This window comes from Cynocephalus volans, chromosome 7, assembly GCF_027409185.1.
Source record: "Cynocephalus volans isolate mCynVol1 chromosome 7, mCynVol1.pri, whole genome shotgun sequence".
Classification (NCBI taxonomy): Eukaryota; Metazoa; Chordata; class Mammalia; order Dermoptera; family Cynocephalidae; genus Cynocephalus; species Cynocephalus volans.
Genome location: NC_084466.1, coordinates 99,820,613 through 99,835,043, shown reverse-complemented (window position 1 = coordinate 99,835,043; position 14,431 = coordinate 99,820,613). Strand labels below are relative to the sequence as shown.

At 40.6% G+C, this 14,431-nt stretch overlaps 1 protein-coding gene across 1 annotated transcript in view; it reads left to right on the top strand.

The window, feature by feature from the left end:
• The window catches only part of HKDC1 (hexokinase domain containing 1), a 43,653-nt gene extending 40,287 nt beyond the window's left edge, over window positions 1-3,366 (top strand). The window contains exon 18 of the mRNA XM_063102806.1: window positions 3,231-3,366. Coding sequence (XP_062958876.1) covers window positions 3,231-3,366 — 136 coding nt within the window. The remainder of the gene's footprint in view (window positions 1-3,230) is intronic.
• Window positions 3,367-14,431: the final 11,065 nt, after the last annotated feature.

Sequence of the window (14,431 nt, the reverse complement as noted above, 5' to 3'; positions counted from 1 at the left end):
GATAAAATCCAACACTCTTTCATGATAGAAGCACTCAACCAACTAGTAATATGGGAATTTCCTTAACCTGATAAGAACATCTATGAAAACCCACAGCAAACATCATACTTAATGGCAAAAGAGTGGGTTCTTTTCCCTTAAGATCAGGAAGAAGACAGGTATTCATCTTCACCACTGCTTTTCAACTTTGTACCGCCTCTCGTTCTGTCTCCAGATGATCATGTGGCTTTTGTCTATCAGCCAAGCCTCAACGTAGAGGCTTGTACGAACCAGACCAGAAATATGTGACCCCCAGGGGGAAATCTAGGATGTCAAGCCAGGGCAGTTAGGGAAGAAAAAGAAATGAAAGTCATTCATATTGGAAAGGCAAAAGTAAAACTGTATTTATCTGCAAATGACATAATTTCGTATGCAGAAAATCCTAAGGAATCCACACACAAACACAAAAATTTTTAGAACTGATAAACCAATTCATTTAGTTTCGTGATACAAGATCAATATATAAGAATCAATTGTACCTCTATACATTTTCAGTGAACAGCCCAAAAATAAAATGAAGATTTCATTTACAATAGCACTAAAAAGAAAACTTAGGAATAAACTTAACAAAAGATGTGCAAAACTTTTACTCTGTAAACTACAAAATATTGTTGAAAGAAAATAAAGATCTAAATAAATGAAAAGACATGCTGCGTTTATGGATTGGAAGACTTAATATTGTTATTTTATTATTTTATTTATTTATTTATTTATTTTTTTTCTTTTCCGTGACCGGCGCTCAGCCAGGGAGTGCACCGGTCATCCGTATATAGGATCCGAACCCGCGGCGGGAGCGTCGCCGCGCTGCTAGCGCAGCACGCTACCGAGTGCGCCACGGGCTCAGCCCGACTTAATATTGTTAGATGGGAATACTTCCCAAATGACCTATAGTCTTAACACAATCCCTACAAAATCCCAGCAAAAATTGACAACCTGCTTCTAAAATTCATATGCAGATGGTAGGGATCCAGAATAGCGAAAAGAATCTTGAATAAGTTGGAGAACTAACATTTTTCTATTTTACAATTTATAAAGCTACAGTAATCAAGACAGTGTGGTACTGGCATAAGGAGAAACATATAGAGTGTTGGAAAGAATTGAGGGTCCAGAAATAAATCCATACATTTATGGTTAATTGACTTTTGTCAGGGGTGCCAAGATCATTCAATGGGGAAAGAACAGTCCTTTCAACAAATGGCACAACAGCTGGATATGCACATACAAAAAAAAAAAAAAAAGAAGAAGAAGTTGAACCACTACCTCACACCATGGACAAAAATTAACTCAGAATGGATCAAAGACCTGAATTTAAGAAACTATAAAACTCTTAGAAAAAAAACATAGGTGTAAAAATCTTTGCGACCTTGGTTAAGCAATGATTTCCTAAATCTGACATCAAAAGCACAAGGAACAAACAAACAAACAAAAATAGATAAACTGTACTTTACCAAAACTTAAAAACTTCTGTTCTTCAAAGGATACCATAAGAAAGAAAGTGAAGAAACAACCCACAGAATGGGAGAAAATATTTGTAAATTATCTCTCTGATAAGAGATATATTTAGAATATAAAAAGAATATTTACAGCTCAACAATAAAAAGACAAGTTATCAAATTAGCAAATGGGCAAAGGATATAAATAGATAGCTCTCCAAGAAGATAAACAAAATGGTCAATAAGCACATAAAAAGATGCTCAATATCATTAGTCACTAGCGAAATGTAAATCAAAGTTATGAGACACCACTTCATGCTCACTAGGATGACTATAATAAGACAAACAAGAACAAGTGCTGGTGAGGATGTGATGAAGTTGGAGCCCTCGTACATTGCTGGTGGGAATGTACAATGGTGTAACCACTTTGGGAAACAGTTTGGCAGTTCTTTTTTTTTTTTGACCGGTAAGGGGATTGCAACCCTCGGCACGGTGTGGTCTGCACCATGCTCAGCCAGTGAGTGCACTGGCCATCCCCATAGAGGATCCGAACCCGCGGCCTTGGCGCTCCCAGCGCCACACTCTCCCGAGTGAGCCACAGGGCCGGCCCTGGCAGTTCTTAAAAAAGAGAAACTTAGAGTTACCATATGACCTGGCAATTCCATTTCTAGATGTACCCAAGAGAATTGGAAACATATGTCCAAAAACTTCCTCATGATGTTCGTGGTGGCATTATTCATCATAGCCAAAGAGTGGAAACAACCCAAATGTTCATCAACTGATGAATGGATAAACAAAATGTGATATATACATACAGTGGAATATTATTCAGTCATAAAAAGGAATGAAGCAGTGTCACATGTACAACATTGACAAATCTTGAAAACATCATGTTAAGCAACAGAAGCCAGACACAAAATGCCACATATTATACAATTTCATTATATGAAATGCCCAGAATAGACAAATCTGTAGGGATAGAAAGTAAATTAGTGCTTGCTGGGGGCTCTTGTGGGTTGGGGTGAACAGGGAGTGACTACTAATGGGTACGGGGTTTTCTTTTAGAGTGATGAACATGTACTGCAATTAGATAGTGGTGCTAGTTGCACAACTTCGAGAATATACTCAAAACCATTGAGTTGTATACTTATGATAAAAAAGAAGACTTGATTGAGCAGTGACTACCAAGCCATTTTCTTCTCTCTCCCAGGCAGTTTGGGGCGAATCACCCTTACTGTGCCTCCAATAAGACCTCAAATCATCTCTTCCTATGTAACCAGCAGAACCCCAGGGAGATGCAGTGGTTGACCAGCTGTCTCCCACTGGCTGTGTGTTAGACTTGATTCAGAGCCTCCTTTGGCAGGCCGGCCCTCAGAGATGACCACCATCTGGACCATTCACAGTAAGCCAGGATTCCAGGACCTGAGGCCTAGATGCCAGGCTTCTAGTAAACACACTTTGACCCCACAGACTGCCCAAATCACTGTGACTCTTAACATGACCATTCAAATAGATCTAATATCGCAAGATAGTTGAGAAAGGCCAAGTATCATTGTGATTAAGACTGAGTACTTTGGGAGAAAATTAAGGGAAAGAGGAACGGATGAATGACAGATAAAGCAAATAGGGCAAAATTTTAACTTTGTAAAGTCTAGGCAGAGGGTTTACAGATGTTCATTGTACTATTCTTCAAATTCATTTGTAAATATGCTGATCCCATTTATAAGGGCTGATGATGTTTCTCTCTCTTTTTCATAGCTTTTCTCGGATATTGCAAGAAACTGTGAAAGAACTAGCCCCTCAGTGTGATGTGACTTTCATGCTGTCAGAAGATGGCAGTGGAAAGGGAGCAGCTCTGATCACTGCTGTGGCCAAGAGGTTAGAGCAGCCATGAAATGAGAACTAGGAGCCCCAAGGTCAGGCCTGGTGTGCTTTGGATACTGACCAGCCTCCCCTCTGGCAGATGAATTTGTCAGGGACCAACAGGCAACCTCCTGGCTGACTTCACCTTCTGGATGACTGAAACAGTACACAGGTTCTCGGCTACTCTTAGCATCTTGATACTGGTTTTCCAACGGCATTAAATGACATCTCTGTTTGGTGTATTTGGGCCAAAGACGGGACAACTTGTGAAATCAAAGTGTCTGGCCTGAGAGATTCCCTTTCAGCAAATTTTTCAGTTGAGGCCTGACCTTTAAGTTCTCTCAATTTGGGTCCTGTGGCTGCTGGACTTGGAAATATACACAGAATCTGCCCACATGGCCTGGCTGGCTGAGTTCCACTCTGGGATGCTTAAGCCATCTCGTATAGTAGATTTGGCCCGCTGCTTGTGGATGAACATTTGAGAGGGAGAGGAACTCTAATCTAACTTGTCTTTAATTCGTGATGTTGACTTCAAACATGAAGAAAGAACAAAGACTTTGGAGTATTCAGCCCCAGGATGCAGAAGGGTTGATTTACAGGGAGCTCTGTAGGAATCTTTTCATACTTAAAGTGAGTATGTCAGCACCCTGTAGATTTTGTTCCTTAATATGTGTGTCTCACAGGGTGGGGTGCTCGTTGGGGCATCTGTTTTTTATTTTACGTGTGGTTTGTGTTGCTGCTGTTGATAGTTGTTTTAAGGTCTGTAAGGTATATGAAATCCAATAAATGAATAAAAAATATTTGATTTCCCAAGAAACTTTGCGTGAGGTGTTGATATTTCTTCTGGGAGGCTCGCTTGGTAACTCCATGCTCCGCTGGTAGAATAAAGGACACAGGGTCAGAAGGAGCTTGAAGATCTCTCTAGTCTAAACTTCCTACCAACAGGGGGAAATATGTGGCATATCTCCTATCATATCCTTAACAGATTATCCAAATTTCCTTCGAATGAATACATCCAGTGACTGGGCATTTGCCACCGGATCCTATAGCTCTCACTTTTGAACAGCTGGACTGATTGGAAGTTCTTTTAACCTCCTAGCTGACCTCTACCTCCCTGGAACTTGGTCTGTCCCACACACTCCATTAGTCTCCATTCAAACCTCCAGAAAGATGTGGAATTGGGCTGTCCCTGACCATTTCTCCAGTGGACACCTCTCTCTTTCTCTTTTTCTCCTCCCTTTTATCTGAACTGCCTGGGACTTTCTATCTTGTCACACAGTTATCTGTATGTGCTTCTTATCTCGTAGATTGTACACTCTTTGTCAGACACATTTTTGTATTGCTCTGTGAACCCAGCCCTGTGCCATTCTTATCAAATACTTATTGGAGGATGGCATGATTGAAAAATAGAGCTTTTCAAGAAATTTTTATTGGGAAAGGTGGAGACCATTATGGGAAAACAAATGAAAAGAATAATATTCCAGATAATCCAGGTTTTTATTTTGGTTCATGTACTTATTACATAATTACACACCACTTCACCTCCACAAAGAGTGGTTGGCTGCCTCTTCATGAGGTCATCATTCCCAGTGCTAAGTGTCACCATTTGCTGAAGCAAGATGTTCAGACAGACAGAATGGGGGAGGCTCAGTCTGAAAGGGCAAGAGAGAGGCCAGCCAGGGCTGGGCCCAGAGGAGGGCGCTCAGGCCCCCCCAGGAAATGGTTTTCCATACATTCAATAAACATGTGTGCTGATACTGCTGTGAGCAGGTCCTAGATTAGCTGAAATTAACTTTTCTTTTGTATTTTAAGGTTATACCTCTCTGGGGAAGTGGTGTGTATGGATTTATAAATTTACTGTTTTGTATTTTGAGGTTATACCTCTTTGGAGAAATGTTTCACCCTGTCAGATTTTGTCCTAGTAAGCCAAAAACCTTGCTGTCCTTGTTGTCTTTCCCTAGTTCTTCTGTTCCTTGGTTGCTGTGTCCCTCAGTTCTGCCGGGGCGCTCTGTCCTTGCCATCCTTCCTGAACAGATGATCTGGTCCAGAGATTCAGGTTCTTGTTCCTCCAAGTTCTTCCATGACTGGGTCTCTCAGCACGTTTGGCAGGATAGAGGAGGTTGCCTAGCCTACTTCTCTTCCAGCTCTGGTCTCTTACAAAAAAAAGGAACCCCAAGGTATCTAGGCAACCTTGCAAATTCTGAACTATTGATAGCATCACAGAATCCTTGAACCAGAACTGAAACTCCAGAGAAGGCAGACCTCTACCTTGCTGTCTTTGGACAGGCCAGCCTCTGAAACACCTGGGACAATGGAAGGTTAACTTCTCAAAGTTTGCTAGGTGAGACCAGCATCCACGCAACAAGGTAAACTGTCCTCATGAGAACCCCATAGACTTTTCCTCTTAAGAAGAGCATCTTTATCTACATTTTGTAGCCCTGTGGTTGCTTTCTCCCAGTAACCTTTCGGCCAGAAAGAACTGATGAATATAGATTTAAGGACTGGATTTTCCCCATGACTCTGCCTCTTCAGAACAAGGACCTCATTCCATTTCTCTTGCTTCAGAAATCTTGTTTTCTTTTTTTCCCCATTAGCTGGACTGGGTGTTCCACAAGAACAAGGACTTGGGTCTCATTCTTCCTGTCATGTCCAGAGCTTACCACAGTGGCTGGCATTGAGCAGTCACTGGACACCTTCCTAAGTGTATGAATGTATGAATGAATGAATGGTCAAACAAGCACGTGAATGAATTATTGCTTTCCTTTGAATCTCTCCATTCTTCCGCTTCACCCAGCGGGACTTGAGCTTTATACGCACTAGATACTCTATAAAGGATGGTTCAATGAGTGCTAAACCCTGTTTGAGGCACTGAGGACTCAAAGAGAATATCAGACATCATTAGTGCCCTGTAAGAACTCACAGGTTAGCAAGGAAAGAAAGACATACAAATATCTGTAGTAAAATATAGTAAGCAGGAACAAGGTGAAAACACAGTTCCTAACCAGATCCTGCATCATTTAGATCAGGAACTCTCAACCTCTGTGTGTCTGTGTGTGTTTGTGTGTGTGTGTGTGTGTGTGTGCATGCTATACCCCTTTGGCAGTCATGTAAATGGATCCTTTCTCAGAATAGTGAGAATTTTTTTTTTTTTTTTTTAAAGATGACCGGTAAGGGGATCTTAACCCTTGACTTGGTGTTGTCAGCACCACGTTCTCCCGAGTGAGCCACGGGCCGGCCCAGAATAGTGAGAATTTTTAAATGCATAAAATACACAGGATTACAAAAAAACTCAATGATATTGAATTGCAGTTATTAAAATATTCAAGTGGTGACATTAATACATGTGTTTATTTATTCATACATTATATAACAAGACCCAGCAGGAACCTAATACCAGTCATAATTTTGAAGTCCCGATAAGTGTACACAGTATTTTGAGACATTTGCAACAATAGCACAGATATGAAAATATCTGTTTTCTACTGGAGACAAAGTCACAGGTGCCACTAACACTACCGTAATTTGTTGCCATTCATAATTGAAGAAAATGCTAAATTTCAATTAGAGGCTATTGAAAATAAATTTGTAATTTTTTCCCAGAGAAGTTTTTACCCCACTCTTTGTGGGTTAGCTGGAGCCCACGTCAATAATCCCTGCTTGAAATGTCCTAATGGAGCTGATACTTATTTAGTATCTAAGATATTATCAGAGAAACAGTGTGGTATGGACTCAGAAGAATGGGTTCAGTTGCTTTAAATATTTAGAAGTTAATTTATTAGAATTTTAATAGCTTAAATTAAAGATTAATTTTTAAAAAATTTAAAAGTATTTAATAATGAAAATAATTAATAATTAATAAATAAATATTAGATACTAATAAACAAATATTAATGTTAAATAAATAAATTTTAATTATTTAATAATTTAAACATTAATTGAATGATTAACAATTTCATTATAATTATGTATAATTACATAGGCATATGGGGTACAGGTAGAGGATTGATAGGTATGTCGTCTCCCGAAGACAACAAGTATTTTAGCATGCTTTTATGTAATTTGGTCTCTCCTACCACAATAGCCCATCATGTTGACATTGCCTAGAACTTTAGTTCTGTGTTGTTATTAAACTTCCGCTTATTTGACTTTCTCCAAAAGTGTTTTTAAGGAAAGACTTTATGTGGCAAACTGAGGATTTATATGACTGAAAATATTTTTATTATACCCTTGTATTTGAGTGATAATTCGGCTGGATATAAAATTTTATATTCAAGGATCTTTTCACTCTGTTCTTTAAATATATTAGCCCATTGTTTTCTTATTTCATTGCTACTGTTGAGAAATTGAGTGTCAATCTGGTTCTTGTTCCTTTTTGAGTAATCTGTCCTGTCTCTCTAGAAGCATTTAGAATTTTCTCCTTGTTTTGTCTATGATGTTCTGTATGTGGGGTAGATATTCTCTTTGTCTTTTCAATCTGAGGCCTTTCATTTTTACATAATTGTGGAAAATGTACCTGTTTTTTATTCAAATATTTTCAATCTCTATTGTTATTTCCTTTCCTTTCGTTCTGGAAATTCTATTGTCCAGATGTTCCTCCTACTTCTATCCTCCATATTGTTTAACTTTATTTTCTATTTTTTTTTCTTTCCTGCTGCGAGTTCCTTAATCTGATCTTTCAGTTCAGCAATTCATTCTTCACCTGTATCTATTCTAATAGATGTATACCACCTATTATGTCTTTGACCTTCTATTTTCTAAACAGTGCCTTTCAAAGAACAGAAGTTTTTGATTTTGATGAAGTCCAGTTTATTATTATTTTTCTTTGATGGCTTGTGTTATTTGTGTCCTATCAAAAGCCAAAATAAGGGCCGAGCCCGTGGCGCACTTGGGAGAGTGCGGCGCTGGGAGCGCGGCGACGCTCCCGCCGCGGGTTCGGATCCTATATAGGAATGGCCGGTGCACTCACTGGCTGAGTGCCGGTCACGAAAAAGACAAAAATAAAATAAAATAAAATAAAAAGTCAAAATAAAATAAGGGCTGCCTGGTTAGCTCAGTTGGTAAGAGCATGGTGCTAACACCACCAAGTTCTGGGATTTGATCCCTGTACCAGCCAGGAGCCAAAAAACCAAAACAAAAACCTTTACTTGTTTCTATTTTTTTTTCAACTACATATATTATGTTTTGTATGTAATTTCTAGTTTTTAAAATGATTTCATGTCTTATTTTATGTTTTTATTTTCTCCCTTACCTTATTGAGTATATCTATCATCCTTATTTTACATTCTTGGTCTGCCTGTTCTGATATTTCTGCTTCAGACAGTATATGTTGCCCAGTTTGTTGACATTCTCTTCAGATAGTTACATTTTTTAGATGTCTAGTAAGCTTGCCCTGTGAGCTTATAGTCACCCAAGGGTTACCCACTACTTTGTCTTGGAATTTGTATTGGGTCAGAGCCTATGGCTGGACCTAGTTTGAGTTAGTCCCAGTGAGTTCAATGAGAGGGGACAGGCAGAACTCCACAGTGAAAAGTCCTGGGTCCCCCAAATCCTCAGTTAAATGCTCTGGTTAGCTCCAAGCATCTCCTTGGTTAGGGTTTTAGGGATTGGCCTATAATCTCCTCTGGAGAAGCAGCACTGGAGAAGACATCTCAGTTGGGCTATCGTCTACCAGCCCTGGGGGATGGGTGAGTGAGTGTCCGAGACTAGTCAAGCCTCACCTGCTTCCCTAGCTCTTCACCCAAGCAGAGCTCATGCCCTGATCTTACTCCGTGGACACCTGTACTGGGGTCTGAGGTATTCCTGACACCAGCGAAGGAGCAGGAAGCAATTGTCTCAGGTTATTTGCGGGGAAGGGCAGGAGCAGAATTTAACCTCTTCTCTAAACATCATCATTTTTCATCTACAAATACAGACATTTCATTTGGTGCAACTGATACATATAGACATGGTTCTTTTTGCTGTTGGTGCTGGTAATAAAAATGAGATTCTACTCTATACATTACTCTTTAGCTTTTTTGGCTTAATACATCATAGATAACCACTATGATTTATGTCATCTTTTGTATTTTTATAGCTCCTTGTAAGCCTAAATAAAATACTATTTACCAGGTACCCCAGTGTTGATAAAACCAGTTTGTTTATAGTAAACTATGGAAGTGATAAGGGACAGGGCTGGGCAGAAAAATAAATATGATGGTTGGATAGGGCTGAGGAGCAGAGGAAATGAGACTGACATTTCCCAGGGAAACTGACAGGTCAAATCTATTTTCTTGGAACCACCCTGCCATTTCCTTTGACATCTAAAGCACTTGCTATAAAGCACTTACTGCTCACGCTATGGCTGCTCAGCTTGCTTTTCTTGGGTATACATGTATTTTAATTTGCGTTTGTGTATGAAGCTTTTTGAGGGGTTCCTAGTCTACTCTGCCCACCCCTGACACACCCATACCCTTTCCCTCCAGTGCCTGTCCTCTCAAAGAGAGCTAGAGCTGTGTTGTCAGTCTCTAGACCCCAGATTGTAGTCTGTCTAGATTTTCTGAGTCTGCCTATGAGGTCAGGGAATACTTTCGGGGTGAGAACAAGGGTGGGCCATCCTAGGATTGATGCTTGGATCTGAATTGTTGGAGAGTGTCTGGAGTTTTGCACAAAAGAGAATTGAATTGCAGATCAGCTGGGAGGTTATTGTGATAGCCCTGTGCCCTGTGGCCTCCAGGGGCTGGAACCCTGTGGGAGCACATAGCTGGCATTTTTTGCTTGAGATTAGGAAGTTTGTGAAAAGGCTTGAATTCAATGAACTGTTGTGGTAGGATGAAATCTTTTTTTTTTTTAATTGGTAAAAAATGAAACCAAGATTCCAAGATTTGGCTTGGGTTGTTATGAGCTGGTGGGCAGATGAGCTTTCTCTCTGGCTTTTGGCGAAAAGCCAGCTTAAGAGCATGTGGTCACATTTTTGTCCGGCATCATCAAGAGTGCAGAGGAGCTGTGATTCCATCCTCCGAGGAGTGAGCTGTTATTGTGCTATGATGCTCCAAAGACCATCTCTATGCAAGAAGTGTCAGAGCCTCATTTCATAGTAAGTTTCTTGTGAGGTTTCATTTTGGTTGATGCTATATAATCACTCAAGGACTGGCGTTAACTCCGGATGGGGTGTCACTGAGAGCCTTTACAGGCTGGGGGACCTGGTTGGTGGTGGGATGACCAGGCTGAGAGGCAGGTCCCTCTGTTTCAGTCTGGCTGTCTCTGAAATGGACTAACCACCACTGTGCCCTCCTTCTTGTGTTGTGGAGGACATTAGGACAGCATGTAAATATGAGTTTGAAAGAGAACTTAAGCTGCTGTTTTGTATTCTGCCCATTTTGTTTTCACTGAGTTGGTCTTTTGTTAGCATCTTCTTTGGAATGGAACTTATCCAAGGTTGATTTTGGTTTCTCGGTTTGGAGAACAAAGAAGGTAGCACTCAATTGCAGGTAGACTGAGGAGGGTGGACTGGGATTCTACGGGGTTTGCGGGATGTGCAGATGGTTAAATGAATGTATGGATGAATGTACAATTGACTAACTGTGATGAGGAGCCTCAAAATGACACAAAAAATATGTTCCTCCAGAAACTGGGAGATCTTGGGCTGTGAAGTAGTCAACACTCATGAAAAGCAATGATAGTTTAAATATGTGGTCCAAAAAAATTCTTCCTAACTAGCCAAGTCATGAATGCAGGACTTAAGAGAAACCACATGGGAAATGTGTCAGTGACCTAGGGAACACTGGAAGCTTAGGTGAGAGTAGGGAATCATGTCCTTGTGAGCTTCGTTAACATTCTCCAGAATGTGGACCATTCTACAAAGCCACCCTCATGACAGTCTGCCCATCTGAAGAGCACGGGTACTGAAAATTTCTATCACCGTTGTTCTTGCTTCAGTAAGAACATTTATAAGTCCAGAGTCTTCACTTCCACTTTAGTTGGTCGATGACTGTGTCTTCACTGAGAACGACTGATAAGCACCATTGTCATCCTCGGACAGTCATGAGGAAGCATGAGAGGGTTCACTTGCAAGAATCCAGAGAGTGAAAGCCAATAGAAGGAAGTCAGAGGGAAGCAGATTTCATCTCAGACAAAACCAGTGGGTGATGGAAAAGGCTGCTTTGAAGTAACATGCAAGGTCCATGCCCTTCCTTTCACAGGACACCAGCATAGCTCTACCCCTTCCAGTCCTTTGGTGACTCTTGATTTTGTGACAATGCATCTTTTGTCTTTTTCTGTTGTCAGGACTCCAACTAATCAGCTAAAGAACTGTTACCCAGAGCATTGTTCCTGAGGAAGGAAAGAGCCCAAGCACCCACCCACACCTGCTTTGTGCCAAGAAATCTGCAGTTGGGTCGCAAGGACAGCATATGCTGTCCTTCTGGGAAAATGAGAGGGAGCCCAAGTGAAGACCTGGCAGAGGTGACTCAAGTCATCCCAAGGCAAGTGGGTGGGTGGCCTGGGCTGGGGTGGCCAGGGCACGGCAACCTCAGTGCCCCAGCAGCTGGGCTGTCTCTGGCCTTTGCATTAAGCAGCTTCCGGTCCTCTCTGTAAGATAAGATGAATAAAGATATACCCAAGTCTCAGGGTCTCAAAGGGTGGATGCTAGAGTTTAAACCCAGCTATTTTACTGATGAAGCCCAGAGAGGGGCACTTTCCCAGGGTTACATAGTAATTTGTAACTGGATCAAAACTTACTACAGTTAAGTGTCTTTGTCTGAAGTGACTAGGCTAATGTCGTCTATAATATGATTTTTAAAAATGCTGTGCAGCTATTCATCATAGTATGATAAATTGTAAAATGCCTCTCTCCTCTGATTACCCATTTGCTCTTCTCTGTTAACCTTAATGTCTGGATTGATGCCATGCTGTTGAGGGACGGTGAAGCACAGTGTTCAAGAATGCAGGAGCTGGAGGCAGCCTGATTTCAATCTCAACTTTCCTATTTACCATGTATGACTTTGGGAAGTTATTTGACCTCTTTGAGACTCAGTTTCCTCATCTGCAAAATGGGGATAACAGTACTTATGAAAGTGTTTTGTGAATTAATGCCTGTGAGTTATTTATAGCAATGTCTGACAGCACTCAACAAATGCTGATTATAATTACCTCTGAGCTCCTTAAAAGCAAAGTGGGAAGTTAATTAAATAGTGGGTGCATCCTCTCTGAAAAAGAGGCTAAAAGGTTACAAAGAAAGCATAACTGGAAAGGAAAAAGAACCCAGCCATTGGCAAAATACAAATGAATTGTGAATATTTCTTTTATTAAAACATGAGATATCAGGATCCCTAAATTCAGGTAAATGATACAAGAAATGAAGCATCTAATTTGAAACTGTGTTATGATAATGTCTGTGCCAGAATTTTTTGGAAGGGCAACATTTGGCTTGCCCAGATGCTTTAGATCCTGAGGAAGGGAGAAGCACAGTTCTAGAGAGACCTTAGAGAGTCCCAGACAGAGGACCCATGGGCTCCCAGGGCGATCAGAGTGACAGGGAACACTGGCTCCCAGCATGAAGTGGCGTGTGCTCGTGGAGTAGAACCACAGATTGGGAATGCCACGGATTTCTACATGAACTCTAGATCAAGGAGTCTCTTGACAAAAAGCAACTCTGCTTTGAATGACCTTCAAACTGAGTGCCCTGGGCCAGTCCCAAGGGTTCCTTCCCTTCCCCCACTCCTGTCCCCGGGATGACATCAGAAAAGCAAGCCACAGAAGAAGGGGATAGTAGCATAATTGCCTCTGTCAAATTACAGACCCATGGGGCTTTTCAGAAATAAATACCAATGAAAAGAGGTAACATTTATTCTCTGTAAGGTGCTTTGGCAATCCAGGGCAATGTTCGAACTAAACTCGGGTGTCAGAAAGGAAAACAAGAGTGCACAGGGGATTTGTTGAATCTGTAAGTCTCTCTTGTTATAAAGACGAAGTTAAATCTTAAATTACAAAGCATGTATTTTATAATTAGATGAATTCCTGCTTTGGACTATGACAGCTATTGGAATTTCATTAGCACAAACTGATGGAGCCTGGGGCCTCGGTCAGTGTCTCTGGAGAGGAAACAGACAAGCCAGGGACAAAACAAGGAAGGCTTGACACTTTCAGCCAGGGCTCTCCAAACCTTTTTGGTCTTGTATTTCATCATAAAATATTTTTGTAGACATGTTCTCCGATACATGTGTTTTAATTATTTTGAGATTATGTGCATTTATGATTCTACTTACATAAGATGGCCAGAACAAGCAAATCCACAGAGACAGAAAGCAGAGTAGTGGTTGCCAGGGGCTGAGGGAGGATCGATTGGGGAGGGACTGCTGATGGATTTCTATATGGGGTGATGAAAATGTTCTGGAATTAGAAGGTGGTGGTGGTTGCACACCCTTGTGAACATACTAAAAACCACTGAATTATACTCTTTAGGGTGAATCTTTTGGTAAGTGAATTATATCTTAAAATTTTAAAAGTTACCTTTATTTAGTAATGTACTAAAATGTACTAAAATAATGTGCGCATAATAAAGAGTGGCCTAAAAAAGTTATAGGGTTAGATTCAAAAGTCATAAATGAAGTTCTGATGTTGCCTTCCCTCACCCCAACAAATTGACTTGTGTTCTTCATGAGGAACCACTAATTTAATACACCTCTGAATAGGCTGTCATTCCAATTAGAAGTCATTTATGGCCCTTTGTAAAAGTCCCCTTTGCTTTCACAACTGTTTTTGAATTTCAGTAAAACTGCTAATAAATCAACAACAATAATTATTAACTCACATACACTGAGTACTTACTAGGTGCCAAGCATTTTATTCTAAGTGCTCGGTTTACGTACAAACACCTCCCAATCCTGTGTGGCTCTATTATTTCATTATTATACCCATTTTACAGATGAGGAAACTGAGTGAGGTTCTGATAGGTTAAGTAGCTTTCCCAGAGTCAAAGCTATCAAATGGTCAAGTAGGGCTTCAAACTCAGCAGCCTGGCTCCAGCGCCCACGCACCCAAATAACCCAATTAAAAAACAGGCAAAGGACCTAAATAGACATTTTTCCAAAGAAGACATACAAATGGCCAACAGGACTTCA